This window comes from Rhinoraja longicauda, chromosome 39 (assembly GCF_053455715.1).
Source record: "Rhinoraja longicauda isolate Sanriku21f chromosome 39, sRhiLon1.1, whole genome shotgun sequence".
NCBI lineage: Eukaryota > Metazoa > Chordata > Chondrichthyes > Rajiformes > Arhynchobatidae > Rhinoraja > Rhinoraja longicauda.
The window spans coordinates 12,971,488-12,993,509 of record NC_135991.1 but is presented as its reverse complement, the minus strand read 5'-3'; the positions used below and the strand labels follow the sequence as shown (position 1 = coordinate 12,993,509).

General features: G+C 48.0%; 1 protein-coding gene across 1 annotated transcript in view; it reads left to right on the top strand.

The window, feature by feature from the left end:
* LOC144611066 (uncharacterized) overlaps positions 1–21,391 on the top strand; it is a 39,405-nt gene extending 18,014 nt beyond the window's left edge. The window contains exon 8 of the mRNA XM_078430150.1: positions 21,331–21,391. Coding sequence (XP_078286276.1) covers positions 21,331–21,391 — 61 coding nt within the window. The remainder of the gene's footprint in view (positions 1–21,330) is intronic.
* The last annotated feature ends 631 nt before the right edge of the window (positions 21,392–22,022 follow it).

Below are 22,022 nucleotides of genomic sequence, written 5' to 3'. Positions count from 1 at the left end.
GTCTTTGGCCGTTCCTCCTCAGCGGTGATGAAGACAGAGAATGTTATTGTCCCAGGGCAAAGTCAGATGCATTCCATCAAGCGAGGAGTGAAGGGTTACCGGGGTCGGTCGGCGTTGAGATTAGAGTCAGATGAGCCGCGATCATGCTGAATGGTGAAGCAAAATGGAGGGGGCATTTTAGTCTGAGGTGATCTGTTGAACTAATTCCTCAACCTGTGGACAAAGGTCGCCCATTCCACCTTCAAACTGGGCAGCAGAAGCCCTGAGAGGGTCCATGGGATTTGGCTTGCTGAGTGAAGCGGATTGAATGGTTGTCAGATAAACAACGTGTGGTGGAGAGTTGGACCTCATGGAGTTTGAAACAATATCCCCTTTGCTGGAGCAATGCCGCTCCCAATTTCCATCCTTCAGAATCGCCACAATTCCCAGTCTAGAGTTTCACAATCAATTCCCTGAATAAATTACGACGTGTCTCAGCAGGGATTTCATTTGGCTGATGTCATCTGTTTGCGAATAATTTCGAAATCTCTATTTTGAAAACTCTGTTCAAAACTTCGCTGTCCCGGTGGAGACGGAAAATGGTATAAAGTGTCCGGGAATGTTTTCCCCCAGCATTTCATTCAGAGAGATTACCGACAGATCACGGGACTCGTCGCTGGACAGAGAAAATGTCGGAATTGTGGTACAGATATGCAAGTGTGGAGAAAATCCTGTACGTGATCATTTGTGCCGTTGGAGTCCCTGGTTAGTGAGCAGAACAATTCAAGTTAACCGTTAACCCTTAATCTCTCGGAATGAAATGCTGGGGAAGAGCATTCCCCGAGATTTTGTTCTGATCATGTTACAATCTTCCCAACTGATGATCGTTGTACAAGAATATGTGAATCCTCTCGGTGAAATAGCTTTGAATTAGCGCTGTGCTTCTTATTTTCAGAGATCCGACACTTACCCTCTTTTTACGCTCACTGCCGGGTCCCAATAGAATGTTGTTCTTGCCTTCTTGCCCAAAGTTGTCCCAGTGCTCGGGATAGGCAGCTCTCCGGGACGGTGTGACTGGGAGAGGTTTACATCGTGTAGTTCATTGTGTCTGTGTTATTGATCAGATATACAGAGAAACCCGCTCTTTGGACACGTCTCACTTTGGAGTCTGTCACAGTCGGATTCCACCGCCTGTTGGTCAATAATTGGATCGATCTCCTGAACCAGTGGGCCGCGGATCCACCGAATTGACCTCACTGTGGAATGAATCCATTAACAGAACTACTCTGCTGCCGATTCTAAGTTGTCCCTGCCTTCCCTCTGGAACCCTCCTCGTCCACATCAGATGCCGAGTTCCCAGAGCCCTGGTTAAACACGGCCGGTCACGGTTATGTCTGTGAAACCGGTCCCATCAGAGACTGTGAGCGGGGTTAACTGTAGACAGGACCATTCCGCCTATTGTAGCGGGCGGCTGCTCGTTCCCTCCGCGCCCTTTACCCCGCCCGTCGCCTTATCTCTTCTCCACTGAAGCAGGCAGGTCGGGCACAGTCGGAGCCGGGTCTGACATTGTTAAATTTGCAGCCGCGCACCGACTCCAACACTCCTGATCTTCAGCTGAAAGTGGAGCCGGTGTTCAGCCCCGAGATTGTGTTCAGTGATGCCCAGTGTCCGTCCCCTTCTCTCTCCGCAGTGAATTAGTGGCGATTGTGACCCTGTCCCGGGGAAAGTGCGGCCTCTCCACCTGCACCACTCACTACCTGGTGGCCATGGCAGCGGCCGATCTACTCACCCTGATCACCGAAGTCATTTTGTATTGGATCCGATATCATTACTTTCCTATGAGTTTCCTGTCCATCACGCATGTGTGCCGAGTTAGCGCTGTGCTGCAGTATGCATCTACAGACTGTTCTGTCTGGTTCACCGTCACTTTCACCTTTGATCGCTTTATCGCCATTTGCTGCCAGAAGCTGAAAACTAAATATTGCACCGGGAAAACTGCGGCTGCGGTTCTCGCAACAGCAGCGTTCTGCTCTGTCTGAAAAACGTTCCCCGCTACTTCACACGGGAACCCCAGACAATCATCGACAATGTCCCGTGGAGGTGTGTCGTGGTGGACAGTTATTTCACTGACCCCGGGTGGGTGGCATTTGACTGGTCGACACGGTTTTAACTCCGATCCTCCCTTTCGCTGTGATCCTGCTGCTCAACGCTCTGACAGTCCGGCACATTTTAGTGGCCAGTCGGGTCCGTCAGGGCTGAGGGTCAGAGCAATGGGGAGAAGCGCAGTGACCCGGAGATGGAGAGCAGGAGGAGGTCTGTGGTTTTACTCTTCGCCATCTCCGGCCAGCTTCATCCTCCTGTGGCTGACGCTGGTTGTAAACTTCGTCTATTACCAGATTACAGAATTGGAACTGATTGGATTGATTCTCAACATATCTTTAACAACATTGGGTTTTTGCTGAGGAATCTCAGCTGCTGCACCAACACATTTATTTACGCGGCGACCCAGTCCAAGTTCAGGGAGCAGATGAAGAGCGCGGTGAAATTTCCGCTCACCTCAGCGCTGCGGCGCTCATTAATAAACCGCGCCCTGAGCGCATCCCAGAGGCGGCCGCAGTCTCTCCGCTCCGGGCTCCGGCTCCTCAATTCACCGCCGCATCTTCCCAGCTGTCAGTCCCGGGCGGATGATCCCATCGCCGGCCCCGCTCCCGGACCACCAGCCCTCACATTCACCCAATCGCCCAAGTCCCCCTCCGCACTGGGGGCCGTTCTGGGTTTTTTCTTTTTTTCTTTTCTTTTTCTTTTTTCTCTCTCTCTCTCTCTCTCATTCTCTCTCTCTATCCTCCTCTCTCTCTCTCTCTCTCTCTCTCTCTCGTCTCTCTCTCTCTCTCTCTCTCTCTCTCTCTCTCTCTCTCTCTCTCTCTCTCTCTCTCTCTCTTCTCTCTCTCTCTCTCTCTCTCTCTCTCTCTCTCTCTCTCTCTCTCTCTCTCTCTCTCTCTCTCTCTCCTCTCTCTCTCTCTCTCTCTCTCTCTCCCTCTCTCCCCTCCTCTCCTCTCTCTCTCTCTCTCTCATCTCTCTCTCTCTCTCTCCTCTCTCTCCCTCTCTCCCTCTCTCCCCTTCCCCTTCCCCTCTATCTCACCCCCACCCTCTCCTCTCTCTCCCACTACCCCTCCCCGTCTCTTCCCCTCTCCTCTGTCTCCCCGCTATCTCTCCCCCCTTTATTCCCCATCTGCCTCTCCCTACACCTCTTTCTTTCCCTTTCTCCCGTCCCTATTTCTCTTCTCCCTCTCCCCCCTTAACTACCCCCTCTCACTTTTCCTTGAATTTAACACTATCCTTATTGGGGATCGGAGGGAGCGCCGCACGGTGGAGGGGAGGGGAGCGGAGTGGAGGGAGCGCAACACTGCGCTTGGCATACGAGGGAGGCGGGAGGGGAGCGGGAGGTGAGCGCAGGACGGGGTGAGAGGAGGGAGCGCCGCGCTGCGAGAGTGGAGTGGAGTGGGTGGTGGGAGCGCCGCACTGGGGGAGTGGGAGTGGAGTGGGTGACAGGAGCTCCGCACTGCGAGAGTGGAGTGGAGTGGGTGGAGGGAGCGCCTCACTGCGAGAGTGAAGTGGCGATAAGTGGAGGTGAGGGAAGACGAGGGAGATGAGGGGGCGCCGCACTGCGGGAGCGGAGGGAGGAGAGGAGGGAAGCCGCATTGCGGGTGGAGAGGTGAGGGAGGGGGGAGAGGATAGAGCGCCGCCACTGTCGGGGGAGGGGGGGGGAGCGGAGAGGAGGGAGCGCAGAACTGCCGGAGGGGAGGGAGGTGAGTGGAGGAGGCGCAACACAGTGGGAGGGAAACACGAAGGGATGGGGAGAGGAGGAGCGCCGGACTGCGGAGGAGGGGGGAGGGGAGGGCAGAGGAGCCAGCGTCCCACGACGGGAGGGGAGGGGAGGGGAGGGGAAAGGATGCAGCGCAACTCTGCCCGAGGGGATACGAGGGGGAAGGGGAGGAGAGAGGAGGGAGCGCAGCACTGCGGAAGCGGAGACGAGGGTGGGAAGGGAGAGGATGGAGCGCAAAACTGCGTGAGGAGATAGGAGGTGAGGGTGAGATGAGGGAGACCCGCACTACGGGGGAGCATGGGGAGTATAAGGAAGGGGAAGATGATGGCTGAGCAACTATGCGGAAGAGGGGGATGAGGGGGGAGTAGGGAGCGCAACGCTGCGCGAAGGGATACGCGGGTAGGGGGAGAGAAGGAGCGCCGCACTATGTTGGGGGGTGGGTCAGGGGGTGATGGGGGTGGGTTGGGGAACATCGATCATAAAAGAAAAATAGGTGCAGGAGGAGCCCATTCGTCCCTTCGAGTCAGCACCTCCATTCAATTTGATCGTGGCTCACATAATCAGTGTCACGTTCTAAATTTCTCCTTTAGCACCAAAGTAACGACGGTGAGTAAGGTGGGCCTACAATTGTGGCGCTATCGTGTACCGTATTGGCTGTAGTTCAGGAAAAAAACAATCAAATAAACGGGAGTTTCAGTATATGGATATTGACGATTTGGATATGAATTACAAGTAAGACTAGGAAGAATGCAGATGACACCAAGCTGGATGGCAGTATGGACTGCGAAGAGGATGTAGAGGTTGCAGGGTGACTTGGACAAGTTGATTGAGTGGGCAGATGCATGGCAGATGCAGCATAATAGCGAAAAATAGAGACGGATCAAATTATAAAAGGACTGTACAAGCTAGTTGCAGGAAAATGTTTCCAATGTTGGGGGAGTCCAGATCCAGGAGCCACAGTCTAAGAATAAAGGGGAAGCCATTTAAAACTGAGCTGAGAAGAAACCTTTTCATATGGAGAGTTGTGAATTTGGGGAATTCTCTGCCACAGAAGGCAGTGGAGGCCAATTCAGTGGATGAATTAAAAAGAGTGTTTCTAGAGCTCTAGGGGCGAGTAGAATCAAATGATATGGGGAGAAGGTAGGCACGAGTTATTGACTGTGGATGATCAGCCATGATCACAAAGAATGGCGGTGCTGGCTCGAAGGGCCAAATGGTCTCCTTCTATTTTACATGTTTCTATGTTTTTATCATGTTAAATGTAAAACAGCAGCAAGACAATGAGATCGTGTCACCGTTTATCCAGACCCACCGCTGATCACACTGACTACACTGATAATGCCACTGGTTATCCAGCCCCATCACTGACCACACTGATAATGTCACAGCTTACCCAGACCCATCACTGACCACACTGATAATGTCACAGCTTACCCAGACCCATCAGTGACCACATTGAAAATGTCACTGGTTATCCAGTCCGATAACTGGCCACACCGACAATTAATCTGCTTATCCAGACCCATCACGGATCACACTGATAATGTAGCATATGACAGGGATCCATAGACAAGTGTGGAATATCTTACCGCACTGTGTGTGCATTAAACCTCCCGTCAATTCATTTTTTTGCCCCGGTTCCAGCTCATCACTGCTGACAACTCTGGATTAACTGGTAGTTGAACTTCCTACCTGCGCCTGACACTGAACTCACATGCACTAATCGTGAACATCCAAATAAAGAAATAAATCATAGTTTAGCCGATGCTCCAATTACCCACCACTCCTCAGTTGCATTTAAAATATCTGTGAGATTATTTTGTTTCGTTCTGGCCACCATCTCATAGAAATGATGTCCCATCGACAGAGGCAGCGCAGAATAGATTCACCACGCTGTTATCTTGAATGCACAGCGTTAGCTAGAAGACAGATTCGATCGGGTGGGTTTGGTTACATTGGAGCACAGAATTCAGAGTGTTGACCTCATTGAGGGTGATAACATTATGACAATTTTAGAGAGCGTTGATGGTCACAGATATTTCACAGGGTAGGGGAGACTAAACCCAGAGAAGATACGTTTAACAGAGAGGTTAAAAATTCGGGGGATTTTATGAGGCAATATTTCCACGTTAAATGCGATGCAATCATTCCATAGGAGGAGATGGGTTCAGGTACAATAACAGGGCTTAAACAGCACCTGGACCGGCTCCTGCCTCACAGGAATGCAGCGATATGGGACAAAGAAATGTAGCTGATATTAACGTAAATTGGCATCTCGGTCGGCCGAAGGGCCTATTTCCATGCTGTTTCCATGACCATTTATCACACCACTGAAATCACCGATACTGTATTTTGTAATGTGCTCTGTCTTCGACCTCCGCAGCTGCAGCAACATAGACACATCACTGACCGCACAACACGCGATACTGTATTGGTTGGTGGTGTCACTAAAACCGTAGACGCATCGGTAATCTATCTCGCAAGCGACCAACAGGTGATTCATTGACCTCAAACTGAACTCGAGCCTGGAAATCCGAGGAGTTCTCCCATTGATCTGCGTGGGTTTCCTCCAAGATCTTCGGTTTCCTCCCACACTCTAAAGACGTGCAGGTTTGTGGGTTATTTGGCTTGGTAAATGTAAAAATTGACAATTTTAGGTATAGGATAGCGCTAATGTGTGGCGATCGATGATCGGCGTGGACCCCGTGGGCCGAAGGGTCTGTTTCCGCGCTGAATCTCTAAACTAAACACACGACTACGTGAAAGTTAACATAAAAATCCACCACAGCGGATGTCACATTCCTCACTGTGATGGAAGGCAATAAAGTCTGAGATTCTTCCTCTTTATTCTCCCGCGCTCGGGGCAGTCGATGCATCCTCAGCAGGTGGTCCAAGCTCCCATGTCGGGGCGATCGAAGCCCTCGCGTCGGGGCGATCGAAGCCCCCGCGGCGGGGTGATCGAAGCTCCCGCGTCGGGGCGGTCGAACCTCCTGCGGCTTGGAGCTCCAGAAGTCAGTCTCTAACCAGACACCGCGACGTCCACAATGTCAAAGTCCTCAGGCGCACGCGGTTGGAGCTCCAAGGTAGGTCCCCGACAGAGACCGCCAGCTCCACGATGGTAAGTCCGCAGGCTCCCGCGGTTGGAGCTCCCGAAGTGGTTGTCCAGCAGAGGCCGCCAGCTCCTCCATGTCAGTGCGGACGCAGATACGACACGGCTAAAACATCATATCTCCGTCAATGTAAGAGATGAAAATAAGTTTTCCCCAACCAACAACCCCCCCCCTGCTATTGACGCAGTGCAGCGGAGGTTCGCTAGGTTAATTTCCGGGATGGCGGGATTGTCGTATGTTAAAAGACTGGAGCGACTGGGTTTGTATACAATGGAATTTAGATGGATGAGAGGGGATCTTATGGAAACATATAAGATTATTAAGGGATTGGACAAGCTGGAGGCAGGAAACATGTTGCCAATACTGGGGGAGTCCAGAACCAGGGGCCATAGTTTAAGATTAAGGGGTAGGCCATTTAGAACGGAGATGAGGAAAAACGTTTTCACCCAGAGAGTTGTAAATCTGTGGAATTCTCTGCCTCAGAAGGCAGTGGAGGTCAATTTTCTGGATGCTTTCAAGAGAACGTTAGATAGAGCTCTTAATGATAGCGGAGTCAGGGGGTATGGGGAGAGGGCGGGAGCGGGGTACTGATAGTAGATGATCTGCCATGATCACATTGAATGGCGGTGCTGGCTCGAAGGGCCGAATGGCCTTCTCCTGCTCCTTTTGTCTATTGTCTATAGTCACCGCCCACATAAAACAGGCTAAAGAACACGAAAACATATATTTAACACATACAAAACAACAACAAAGACGGAAGGGATGAGACAGACTGTTGGTGAGGCGGTCATTGCGGGCGCTACCCAGTCTTTTGTGTGTAGTTTGCGCCGCCCAATTACAGGAAGAATACAGAGCCTTTGGTGAAGGTGAAGGTGAGGTTCACGTGGATGCTACTGTATTAGAGGGTGTTAGTACCATGCGATTACGGGGAAATATATATAGCTCAGTAATGGACCCCTTTATCATGTGTTGTACACTGTGGATGGCTCGATTGAATTCGCATACTGGTGACTGGTTAGCACGCAACCAACGCTGTTCACTGTAACTTGCTACAGACGACGATAAACTCAACTCAATTCAACGTTGACATTTTCAGTGTCCTTAGTGATGGTCTCGATTATCAGTCTGACGAAGGGTCCCGACCCGAAAAGTCACCCATTCCTGCGCCCCGGAGATGTTGCCTGGCCCGCTGAGATAACCCAGTATTTTTGGCTATTTTAGGTGTCAACCAGCATCTGCAGTTTCTTACGATGAACAATGTCAGCTTGGACCGTGATGGGTCTGGATAGGCAGTGACATTACCAGTGTGGTCAGTGATGGGTCTGGAGGGGAATCACTATTTTGGAATACTAGCTTTGTTCTCGTTTCAATGTCACATGGATCTGCTCGAGTACGGCGAGTACGACCACTATATCAGCTGACGGTATGCCTGCTGGAGAGAATCGGCAGCACTTTGGTCAGCTCCATCAGCAGAGTGACCCCATCACCGGGAAAGATGGCGGTGGCTCAGGACCTTCCCTTGGTCTACGGGCAATCATGCTGTCAAGATGCATCAGGTTGTGACGGTCCCATTTCACATTTGATACCAAACTGGATGACAAGCCTTTGTTTTGCATTATTGCTGATGTTGGACTCTAACGGGTTAACACGGGTTCCGTATCTGTAATTAATCACATCTGTAATGAGCAGGAACTCTATCTTGCTGCTCAATGGTTACCCACCGGCAGGTAAGCTGCAAACATGTCCAGTCATCTATCGTGGCTCAGCACGACGTCAATGTTGTCATTAGTGTCACCGGTGATAATACATCTGAGCAGTGTGCGATAGAATTGGGAACTGGTTGTTGTGTGAGGTGTCCTGGGAATGGGTGTGAACCTGTGTGTGATGTCAGTGTGGACAGTAAAGGTCTGGATAAAGAGTGACATTATCAGTGTGGTTAGTTATGGGTCTGGATAAGCGGTGACATTATCAGTGTGGTCAGTGATGCGTCTGGTTAAGCAATAAAATTAGCAGTGTGATCGGTGATGGGTCTGGAATAGCAGTGACATTATCAGTGTGGTCAGTGATGGGTCTGGATAAGCAGTGACATTATCAGTGTGGTCAGTGATGCGTCTGGTTAAGCAATAAAATTAGCAGTGTGGTCGGTGATGGGTCTAGAATAGCAGTGACATTATCAGTGTGGTCAGTGATGGGATTGGAATAGAAGTGACATTATCAGTGTGGTCAGTGATACGTCTGGGTAAGCAGTGACATTATCAGTGTGGTCGGTGATGGGTCTGGAATAGCAGTGACATTATCAGTGTGGTCAGTGATGGGCATGGATAAGCAGTGACATTTTCAATGTAGTCAGTAATGGGTCTGGATAAATAGTGACATGATTTCATTAGATCTTGACTGCTGTGTCTTACATTTGACTTGATGTAAAATAAATGATCCTTTCTTTTTATTTCAAATGTTTGACTCGAAAGGTTTAGTGCAGTTTCAGTGTCCATAATTAATTTCATGTAGATAACACGACTGTTTTACATTTTTGCAGGTGTAGAACTCTGACGGTTTAACACGGTTTCAGTATCTGCAATTAATCTCATCTTTAATGAGCACGAACTACATCTTGCTGCTTCATCCACGCTGGTAAACCCGACAGGTGAAGATGTATTAATTTGTTATTTTCATCTTAATAAGCACAGGTTAGAGTGCGTAATTACCTCCCTCCGGTATACAATGGAAAGAATAATACAAAATGTAGAAAAAATAAAGCGCAGATTCAGCTCTGAGAAAGCGGGAGTCGAGTATCTGTGACGAAATATTCGCCCAGTGGGGAATATTAGTTCCAGCCGGTGAACACAAGTCTAGGCTCTGTTCAATCTGCAGTTTATTTTGCAGTGAACTACTTCAGACCAGTCGATAGTTAGATGTACATTCAGGCAGCCATGTCAGTCTGACAGTAAATGACCATCTCATCCGCCTGGGCTGAGCACAGCGGTTTAGATAGAGCTCTCACGCGCTCAGACTGTAATAGAAACATAGAATTAGAAAATAGGTGCAGTACGAGGCCATTTGGCCCTTCGAGTCAGCACCGCCATTCATTTTGTTCATGGCTGATCATTTACAATCAGTAATCTGTGCCTGCCTTCTCCCCATATCCATTGATCCCACTAGCCCCAAGAGCGCTATCCGACTCTCTTTTAAATCCATCCAGTGATTTGGCCTCCTCTGCCTTCTTCCACAATTTCAAAATTCCCTCGGTCACAACGTTTCTTCTCACCTCAGTTTTAAATGAACTCCCCTTTATTCATAGTCTGTGTCTCTCCTGGTTCTGGATTCCCCCAACATTGGGAACATTTTTCCTGCATCTTACTTGACTAGTCCTTTATAATTTTATACGTCTCTATAACATCCTCTCTCGTCCTTCTAAACTTCAATAAATACAAGCCTACTCTTTCCAAGTTTTCCGCATATGACAGTCCCTCCGTCACAGGGATTAACCTCGTGAACATACTGCGTCAATAGCAAGGACGTCCTTCCTCAAATTAGGAGACCAAAACTGCACACAATACTACAGATGTGGTCTCACCAGGGCCCGATACAATTGCAGAAGGACCTATTTGCTCCTGTACTTAAATTCTCTCATTATGAAGGCCAACATGCCATTAGATTTCTTCACTGCCTGCAGTACCTGAACGCTTACTTAATTTATCAATTAATTCAAAAGAGCATTTCCCCCTTCTTGCTGCGTATATGTGGCACACATAAAAACTGAAGGAAACACTTCAGTGATCAAGTACATATTTAAATGACCTCGGTGTATGACAGGCAGTTTTAACATTTTTGTGTTTAATCTGTATCTTTGAGAAAATTCGACACCTATTGAAGTTTAATTCCTCGGATATCCAGGCTAGAGTTTAGTTTGAGGTCAGTGAAGCACCTGTTGGACACTTGCGAGGTATATTACGGTTTTAGCGACATCCCCACCCAATACAGTATCGCCAGTGTCGTGCGGTCAGTGGTGTGTCTGTGTTGCTCCAACTGGGGAGGCCGACGATGGAGCACATTAGGAATTACAGAACCGGTGATTCCAGTGGTGTGTCAAATGATCATGGAAACAGCATATAAACAGGCCGTTCGGCCCGACGGAGATGCCAATTTACATTAATATCGGCAACTTTCATTTGTCCAATATCGCTGCCTTCCTATGAGGCAGGCGCCTGTCCAGATGCTGTTTAAGCCCTGTGATTGTACCTGAGCCCATCTCCTCCTATGAAAAGATTGCACCGTTTTTAGCGTGGAAATGCTGCCTCATAAATTTCCCTGAATACTTCCCATCTCTGTTAAACGTAGCTTCTCTGGGTTTAGTCTCCCCACCCTGCGAAATATCTGTGACCATCAACACTCTCTAGAAGTGTCATAATTTTAAAACCCTCAATGAGGTCACCCCTCTGAATTATGTGCTCCAATTAAACCAAACCCACCCGATCGAATCTGTCTTCTAACGAACGCTGTCCATTCCAGATAACACCGTGGTGAATCTGTTCTGCGCTGCCTCTGGCGTTGGGCCATCATTTCCTTGCGTTGGTGGCCAGAACGACAGTAAATAATCTCACAGATATTTCAAATGCAATGGAGGAGTGGTGGGTGTTTAGAGCATCAGTTAAATTATGATTTATTTCTTTATTTGAATGTTCAGGAGTGGTGCATGTGAGTTCAGTGTCAGACGCAGATAGGAAGTTCAACCACCAGTTAGTCCAGAGTTGTCAGCGGTGACGAGCAAAAACCTGAAATAACGGGAGGTTTCGTGCACACACAGTGCGGTTAGATATTCCTTACTTGTCTATGGATCCCTGTCCTGGTATCGTAGAACAGATTCACACCAAGACAAACTAGATTAAGCGCACATTTAACATTATAAGTACACCAATTCTGTTCAATGGTTAGCCCTGGTTATGTAACGTACAAGCATGTCCATTAATCTGCTATGAGTTCGCACGAGAGAAATGTGTCACTGGTTAAAATACACCTGCGCAGTGTGCGACGGAACTGGGTAACTAGTTGTTTTATGAGATGTCCTAGTAATGGGTGTGGATCATCGAACGAGATCCACTTGTGTTGCATTATCAGTGTGATCGGTGATGGGTATGGATAAGCAGCTTCATTATCAGCGTGGTCAGTGATGGGTCTGGAGAAGCAGTTCCGTTGTCGGTTTGGTCAGTGATGGGACTGGATAAGCAGCGACATTATAAGCGTGGTCAGTTATTTGACTGGATAACCAGTGACATTATCGGAGTAGTCAGTGAAGGGTCTGGATAAGCTGTGACATTATCAGTGTAGTCAGTGTGATCAGTGATGGGTCTGGATAAGCTGTGACATTATCAGTGTCGTCAGCGTGATCAGTGAAGTGTCTGGATAAGCTGTGACATTATCAATGTAGTCACTGTGATCAGTGATGGGTCTGGATAAGCTGCAGCATTATCAGTGTATTCAGCGTGATCAGTGAAGTGTCTGGATAAGCTGTGACATTATCAATGTAGCCACTGTGATCAGTGATGGGTCTGGATAAGCTGTGACATTATCAGTGTAGTCAGTGAAGGGTCTGGATAAGTAGTGACATTAGCGCTGCCTCCTCTCCCCATCCCTTCGTGTTGCCTCCCACAGAGTTGCTCTTCGTCCACTCCCCTCCCCCCCATTTAAAGGTGAATAACGAAAGATATAACATCGATTCTAATCAAAATGCATCCAATAGCACCAAAGGGACGATTGTGATTAACATGGGCCGACAATTCTCACGATATCATGTACTGTTTTGGCTGTAGTTCAAGAACAAACAAACAAACAAGCGAGAGTTTTAGTATATCGATATTAATGATTTGGATGATCAAGTCAAGTCAAGTCTACTTTATTTGTCACATACACATACAAGATGTGCAGTGAAATGAAAGTGGCAATGCCTGCGGATTGTGCTAAAACTACAAAACAGAGTAGAATTTTTTTTAAAGACACAACACAAAACGAAATCAATACAGTAAATTAGTCCCTGCTGATATAAGAGTTAACAGTCCTCATAGCCTGAGCGAAGAAACTCCGTCTCATCCTCTCTGTTTTCACAGCGTGACAGCGGAGGTGTTTGCCTGACCGTGGCAGCTGGAACAGTCCGTTGTTGGGGTGGTAGGGATCCCCATAATGTTGCTGGCTCTGGATCTGCACCTCCTGATGTATAGGTCCTGCAGGGGGGCGAGTGTAGTTCCCATAGTGTTTTCAACCGAACGCCCTACTCTCCGCAGAGCCTTCCTGTCCTGGGCAGAGCTGTTCCCAAACCAGATTGAGATGCCCCAGTTTCAGCAGCTTCTCAGCAAGTCTGGTGGGGACTATTGTATTGAAAGCTGAACTAAAATAGTAAGATTAAATGAGAACTTACCAGTTCGAAGTTTGATCTGTATTTTATGAGGAGTTACGATGAGGGATTACGTGAAGACCCCGTCCAGCACGCATGCGCGACATTCTTCAAAGCAGCGGTGTGGATTCACAGAAAAAACACAACGATTGAAATAAGTGTAGTAAAGAAAAAATAAGAACTTAATTACCAGTTGATCTGTATAAAAGAGGGTGGGAGCGGAGGGCACGTAATCCCTCATCGTAACTCCTCATAAAATACAGATCAAACTTCGAACTGGTAAGTTCTCATTTAATCTTACTATTTTATTTCGGAGTCACGTGAGTGACTACGTGAAGACTTCAAAGCTCTGTGATTCCGAACCGTGTACCAGCTCATGCTTCACTCACTGTCTGAAGACCTTAGAGGGAGGAAGTATGTTATCGCAATAAAGAGCCTGTTTGTGAACAAAAAAGGTTTATTAATGACAACAAAAACAGAGAGCTCCCCAGGGCTCAAATTAAATATTATCTGCAGACTGTAAAATTCTGTCTGCAAATGTAGCAGGTTGCGCCAGCGGTTTATTATAAAACCTTTGGAAAGTTCTTTCCGAGGACCATCCTGCTCTGGCCAGAATATGGTCCATAGGCACGTCCATTCGACTAGCCGCCGACGTAGATGCAGCCCTGGTGGAGTGAGATTTGTAAACATTGGTATTGACTCCCGCGGAATTAAGCACCTGCTTGAGCCACCTTGAAATGGTTTGGCTCGTCACCTGACCATGAGGCTTCTTGTGGCTTATCCATAAGGCTTTTTCTCTCCCTCTTAAGTTGTATGTTGTGTCTATGTAATTGGCGAGATGGGTCTTGGCACACAGCCGTGGGTCGGATGAATATGCCCAGAACTCCATGACTGGAGGCGTGGTACCTGGTCTAGTTTGTTTGACCAGTCCCTGAATATGGAATGTGAAACAGTCCAATGACTCTGTCATGCTGTCCAGCCTCAGAAGGTGGAGGGATTGTACCCTTTGAGCTGACACTAGTGCCATGAGCATGACTGATTTCAGTGTACGTTGTTCCAGCGTGAGTGCCCTGGGCGGTGGCCATCCCCTAAGGTACGTCAGCACAATGCTGACATCCCAGATCTGAGTGTACCTTGGTCTGGGGGAGTTAGTGTTAAAAATGCCCCTCATGATTTTGATTACTAGTGGATGGGACCCCAAAGCCAGTTGTCCTGCTGCTGGAACCAAATAAGCTGACAACGCACTCCTGGCTGTATTTATGGCGCTGTAGCTGAGTCCTTCCCGATGTAATCCAACCAGGAACTCCACAACACTGGTGGGTGTTGCTGTAGTGTAGGTAGTTCCTGTTTTGGAGCAATACCGTTCCCATTTTCTTATGTTGGTCAGGTATTGTCTCCTGGTGGACTCCCGGTGGGATGCGGTCATCATGTTGATGGCGTCCTCAGACAGTCCCAGGCCCAGTAGAGGTCTTTTTAGAATCTGCAAGCCAGGAGATTGACTCTGTCATGGCACGGGTGACTAATGCCTGACACTGGGTGGATTAATAATTCCGGACTGCTGGGGAATTCCAACGGTGTTTCGACAGCCATGTCGAGGGCCACTGGGAACCATGGCTGTGTAGGCCAGTCGGGTGTTATCAAGATTCCTGAAGCGGAATCCAATTGAATCTTGCGTAATACCCGACTGATGAGGCAGAAGGGAGGAAAAGCATAAAAGAACATTTTCCCCCAATACAGCGTGAATGCATCAACTGCTGCTGCCTCAGGGTCTGGTTCCCAAGCGACATACGTTGGTACCTGGTGATTCAGCCTGGATGCAAATAGATCGATATCTGGTGTGCCATATTGCTTTGTAATTTCGGCAAATACTTTGGGATTTAACATCCATTCGATGTTATCGTTAAATTTGCGTGACCTGGTGTCTGCCACTGTATTTTGCTTACCTGGTAGGTAAGTTGCTGATAACCAAGTATGTCGTTCGACACACCATTGCCAGATTAGGTTGACCAATTTGTCACACGGTATCGACTTTATACCACCCATGTGGTTGATATAAGCCACCACCGTGGTATTATCTAATTGCAACCGGACATGTGCATGATGCGTATTAGATGAATATGCTTTTAAACCATAAAACGCACCCAACATTTCTAAATAGTTGATACCCCGAGTCTGTAGGCAAGATGATTCAGAATTAGTCCATCTGCCCCCTGTGCTGGATTGCATGTTAGTTGCTCCCCAGCCCAAAGCTCTGGCATCCGTTTGAATGGTTAATACTGGGTTGGTGATTATTATGGGACTGGAACTGAGCCTAATGTTCCTTGTCCACCATTGTAACTCTGGAATGGATTCAGCAGTTAAATACATAGCTCGGTCAAAGTGACCTGAGTTTTGCTTTAGTGCGTGCACTTTTGCTCTTTGTAAATTTTGGTAGTGCAAAGGCCCAAATTGTACAGCTGGAAAAGCTGCTACCATTTTACCAATAACTCTAGCTACCTGCCGTATGGTTGGCTGACGTTTATGCATTAGTTCGTGGCATGATAGTGCCAATTGTGATGCTTTCCCCTTTGGCAGAGTTACAACCATGCGAACAGTATCAATCGTAAATCCAAGATAGTCCATGGTAGTGGACGGTGTAAAATTGGATTTATCTGGATGTATGACAAACCCCAAAGTTTCAAACAAACGTTTGGTGGCTGCTACTGCCAAAATAGCTGTCTCCAAGGTTTTCCCTACTATTAAAATGTCGTCTAAGTACGCCATGACTATATGCTTTTGTTTTCTCAATAATGCCAAGGCGGGTTTTAAGATTTTAGTGAACAACCTTGGAGCGGAGGTTAGTCCATTTGGTAAGGCTTTGAATTGCCATAGCTGTTTCATCCAGATAAATTTTAAGTATTTACGGTGCTCCTTGTGTATGGGTACTGAGTAGTAGGCATCTTTTAAATCAATGCCTGCTAGAAAGTACCCTGTAGAAATCAAAAGTCTGGCGGTTTCAAAAGTTTCCATCTTAAAATGTGTATACTTAACTGACTCGTTTAACGTAGTTAAGTCAATGATGATGCGACATCCACCATCTTTTTTAGTTTTAGTGAAAATATTAGACACAAATTCCAAAGGTTCATGTTTTGTTCTTTCAATGACACCTTTTGCTAGTAGCCTCACAAGTTCAGCTTGACCCTCTTGTTACTCTTTGACTGAGAGGGTGAATACCCTTTGGGGTATATGCTGAACTGGCGGAATGTTTTCATGAACAAAGTCAATTTTATAGCCATGAATGCAGCTTAGTATGTACTTGTCATTAGTGATGGTTTCCCATGCATCCAAAAACAAGTGCAATCTCCCCCCTGATAGTATAGAGTCCCTACTGCTCATATGCCGAGAGGTACCAGACCCACCTACCTCCATGGTTACTGGTGTTAATTTTTCTTCTGCCTCTTCGCTGGACGATGAGGTGTCTGCTGGGCTGTAGAGGGCTGCTGTTGACGTTGATGTTGTTGGGGGTGGCGCATTTTCCATGGGGTCCGCTCTGGGCCCTGGCCTAAAAAAGGCTTACGGGGAATGGTTGCGGACCCCGAGCTTTCACCAGTCCCATATGGTGGTCTATGACTGGTGGACGCCGTGAGGTACTGCCGCCTGGGTTTGTTAGGTCTGCTCGGTCCCAAACCTGCCCTCACGAGACCAAAGGTCTTGGATTCTTCCTCTAGGTCTTTCACCTTTTTTGGAAGGTCCTTTCCAAAAAGCAGAATTGGAGGTTCTGAACCCGGTGTTTTGCAAAGTCCTGCAAACTTAGGGTTGAGGGCAGGCTTGATGATTTCCTTCCGTAAAATATTTATCTGGTATTGAGTGGTGCACAGCAGAGCTAATGTATCTTGCTGATTTGTGGAGATGTCCACACCATCAATGGACCGAGCATATGATGTCATCCCTGCAGTCAGGAGTTTAAGGATTTTCTGGAGCTTCAACTCCAGGTTCCTGATGTTCTGCCCCAAATGTCCCCAAATTTGGCTGTTTACAGCTGGTACATTCAATGATGTACAATTTTCTGGGGCTGTATATAGCTCAAGAGCCTCATTGACCACCCGTTCTTGTAGGGGTTTTGAGGACAGGTGGTCAATGCTGGCTGCAAGTTTCGGCTCTAAAGGCCGACCCCCTCGTGGAATGACCACGTAGCGGTTGACCACACCCAGCAGCTCTTCCTGATCCTGTACACTCTGCGTACTCCGGACATCTTCAGCCAACAACCCCTCTTGTTGACCAGCCCAGACCTGGTCGCCAATGCTGCCTTCAAAAGAAGGTGAGGCAATGGCCAGTGCCGTAAAGGGCACTGCGGGAGTACCTGGGCTCCCTTGGCGAGTCTGCTGCTGCTCTCTCAGCAGATCTCGCTGGAGCATTTGCTCCATAAGCCGTTCCATTCGGCTTAGGCGGCTGCCAGTGCCGCTCTCGAGCGGTGTGGCATCTTCATCCGAATCGTCGGATACTACCGCCCGGTTCTGGCTGCAGGTACCTCCAGCTCGCTGCTCAGGCTGCACTAGCGGTGCTGGGCTCGGCTCGGTAGTTGCTGCCGCCTCTTGCCCCCCCTCCAAAGAACGTTCCTCAACGGAAGACGAACGGGGGCGAGCTGCAAATTTCTTTCCTCTGGTCTTGCTCATCTTGGGACCTAAAGCAGACCACAGAGAAAATACTCACGGCCACGGTAGAACTTACCTGTCGCCCCGAGTTTTTAACTTGTAGCGGGAGCACCTTGAACTCCCGTTCGTCGCGGGTGCACTGCATGAACGCTAATGTCGCGCATGCGTGCTGGACGGGGTCTTCACGTAGTCACTCACGTGACTCTGAAATAAAATCAATGAACAGCATCCTCACATAGGCCCCCTTCTGGCTGTCAAGATGAGAAAGAGAGCGGTGTGCAGAACCTGAGAGACCGCATCATCCGTGGATCTGTTCGCACGGTATGCGAACTGCAGCGGGTCCATATTTCGAGGGAGGAAGGCACAGATGTGGTTCTTGATCAGCCTCTCGAAGCATTTCATGACCACCGAGGTGAGGGTCACCAGTCGGTAATCATTCAAACAAGCTGGAGAGGCATTCTTTGGCACTGGTACGATGATGGAATTAGAAGTAACACCAGCAAGTTTGGAGATGACACAAAGCTGGGTGGCAGTATGAACTACGAAGAGGATGTTAGGAGGTTGCAGGGTGACTTGGACAGGTTGAGTGAGTGGGCAGATGCAAGCAAAAAGCAGTAAAATGTAGATAAATGTGGGGTTATTTACCTTTGGCGGCAAAAAAGGAAGCAGATTATTATCTCAATTGTGTCAGATTAGATGAAGGGGTAGTGCAACGAGACCTGGGTGTTCTTGTACATCAGCCGCTGAAAGTAGGCATGCAGATACAGCAGGCAGTGAATGAAGCTAATGGTATGTTCGCTTTCATAACGAGAGGATTTAAATATAGGAGCAAAGAGGTCCTTCTGCAGTTGCAGAGGGCCCTGGTGAGACCACATCTGGATTAATGTGTGTACTTTTGGTCTCCTAACGCGAGGACGGACAACCTTGCTATTGAGGCAATGCAACGTAGGTTCACCAAGTCAATCGCCGGGATGGCGTGACTGTCATATGAGGAAAGTAACACAAAATGCTGGAGTAACTCAGCAAGTCAGGCAGCATCTGGGAGAGAGGGACGTTTCGGGTCGAGACCCTTCTTCAGACTGATCATTTGAGGAAAGATTGGAAAGACTGGGCTTGTATTCACTGGAGTTTAGAAGGATGACAATAGACAACAGACAATAGATCGTAGGTGCAGGAGTAGGCCTGTCGGGCCTTCGAACCAGCACCGCCATTCATCGTGATTATGGCTGATCATTCTCAATCATACCCCGTTCCTGCATTCTCCCCATATCCCCTGACTTCGTGATCACTAAGAGCTCTATCTAACTCTCTTGAAAGCATCCAGAGAATTGGCCTCCACTGCCCTCTGAGGGAGAGAATTCCACAGATTCACAACTCTCTGAGTGAAAAAGCTCTTCCTCATCGCCGTTCTAAATGGCCCATCGCTTTTTCTTAAACGGTGTGTGGACCCTGGTTCGGGGCTCGCTCAATATTGGGAAGATGCTTCCTGCTTCTATCGTGTCCAATCCATTAATAAACTTATATGTTTTTCAATAAGATCCCCTCTCATCCTTCTAAATTCCAGAATATACAAGCCCAGTCGCTCCAATCCTTCAACGTTCGACAGTCCGGCCATTCCGGGAATTAACCTGGTGAAATTCCTTCAATAGTTTTGGAGACCAAAATTGCACACAGTACTCCAGGTGTGGTCACACTATGACCCTGTACAACTGCAGAAGGACCCCTTTGCTCCTATATTCAAATCCCCTTGTTATGAATGCCAGCATTCCATTGGCTTCATTCACTGCCTGCTGTACCTGCATGCTTTCTTTCAGTGACTGATGCACTAGGACACCCAGATGAGGGGGGATCTTATAGAGACGTATAAAATTATAAAAGGACTGGACAAGCTAGACGCAGGAAAAATGTTCCCAATGTTGGGGGAGTCCAGAACCAGGGACAACAGTCTAAGAATAAAGGGGAGGCCATTTAAAACTGAGGTCAGAAAAAAACGTTTTCACCCAGAGAGTTGTGAATTTGTGCAATTCTCTGCCGCAGAAGGCAATGGAGGCCAATTCAGTGGATGGATTTAATAGAGAGTAAGATAGCGCTCTAGGGGCTAGTGAAATCACGGGATATGGGAAGAAGGCAGGCACGGGTTACTGATTGTGGCTGATCATCCATGATCACAATGAATGGTGGTGCTGGCGCGAAGGGACAAATGGCCTCCTTCTGCAACTATTTTCCATGTTTTTATGTTTCGATCATGACAAATGTAAAGCAGCAGCAAGGCAATTTATCGTATCACAGCTCTTCTTCCGTTTGAGGCAGCAGAAATTTAGTAACGGCCTCCAAGCGCTGTAGCCAGTGCAGTGTGCTGTTGTCGAGGGCCGTGAGGTCTACCCCTCCACCAGCGGGACGGGGACAGTGCAGTCGAAAATGACGTGCTGCGCCGTTTGCTGGTCTGCTCCACACACGCAGGATGCTGATGGACGCAACCCCCAAAGATGCATGGTGGCATTGAACCGGCCGACCCCTGTGCGGAGCCGGTTCAGGACGTCCCACTCTTTGCGGGGCAAGTCCGAGCCGGGTGGGTCTGTGTTCGGTGCGACAGTGAATTGAGGAGGTCGCGATGTATGTTCCCAGCTGGTTCTCCATGCTCCTAGTATGTTGACACCGGAACCACAGAGGGTCGCTGCATGACGGGAGAAAGGGTGACGAGATGACAGGCTTTGAGGTCCCTCACAGCTTATCCAGACCCATCACTGACCACACTGGTAATGTCACTGCTTATCCAGTCCGATAACTGACCAGACTGATAATGTCACTGCTTATCCAGACCCATCACTGACCACACTGGTAATGTCACTGCTTATCCAGTCCGATAACTGACTACACTGATAATTACACTGCTTATCCAGACCCATTACTGATCACACTGATAATGAAACTGCTTATCCAGATCCGTCACTGATCACACAGATAATGTCACTGGTTATCCAGTCCGATAACTGGCCACAATGATAATGAAACTGCTTATACAGACCCATCACTGATCACGCAGATAACGTAACACAAATGGACTTCGTTCGATGATCCACACCCATTACCAGGACATCTCACAAAACAACCAGTTACCCAGTTCCGTCGCACACTACCCAGGTATATTTTAACCAGTGATACATTTCTCTCATGCGGACTCACAGCAGATGAATGGACATGTTTGTATGTTACCTAACCATGGATAACCATGGAAGAGAATTGGTGAACTTATAATGTTAAATGGGCGCTTAATCTAGTTTGTCTTGATCTGAATCTATTCTACGGTCCCAGGAAAGGGATCCATAGACAAGTGAGGAATATCTTACCGCACTGTGTGTCCACTAAACCTCCCGTTAATTCATCTTTTTACCCCGGTTCCAGCTCACTGCTGACAACTCTGGACTTACTGGTGGTTGAACTTTCCAACTGCGTCCGATACTGAACTCACATGCACTACTCCTGAACATCCAAATAAAGAAATAAATCATAATATACCTGATGCTCCAAATACCCACCACTCCTCAGTTGCATTTAAAATATCTGTGAGATAATTTAGTGCCGTTCTGGCCAACATCTCATGGAAATGATGTCCTATCGCCAGAGGCAGCGCAGAACAGATTCACCACGGTGTTATTTGGAATGGACAGCGTTAGTTAGAAGACAGATTCGATCTGGTATGTTTGGTTTAATTGGAGCACAGAATGCAGAGGGGTGACCTCATAGAGGGTTATAAAATTATGACAATTATAGAGAACATTGATGGTCACAGTTATTTCACAGGGTGAGGGGACTAAACAAAGAGAAGATACGTTTAACAGCGAGGGAAGAATTCAGGGAATTCCAAGGGGCAATATTTCCACGCTAAAAGCGGTGCATTCATTCGATAGGAGGAGATGGGGTCAGGTACAATCAAAGGCTTAAATAGCATCTGCACAGGTGGCTGCCTCATCGGAATGCAGCGATATTGGACAAATAAAAGTAGCTGATATTAACGTAAATTCGCATCTCCATCGGGCCGAAGGGCCTTTTTCAATGCTGTTACCATGATCATTTGACACACCACTACAATCGCT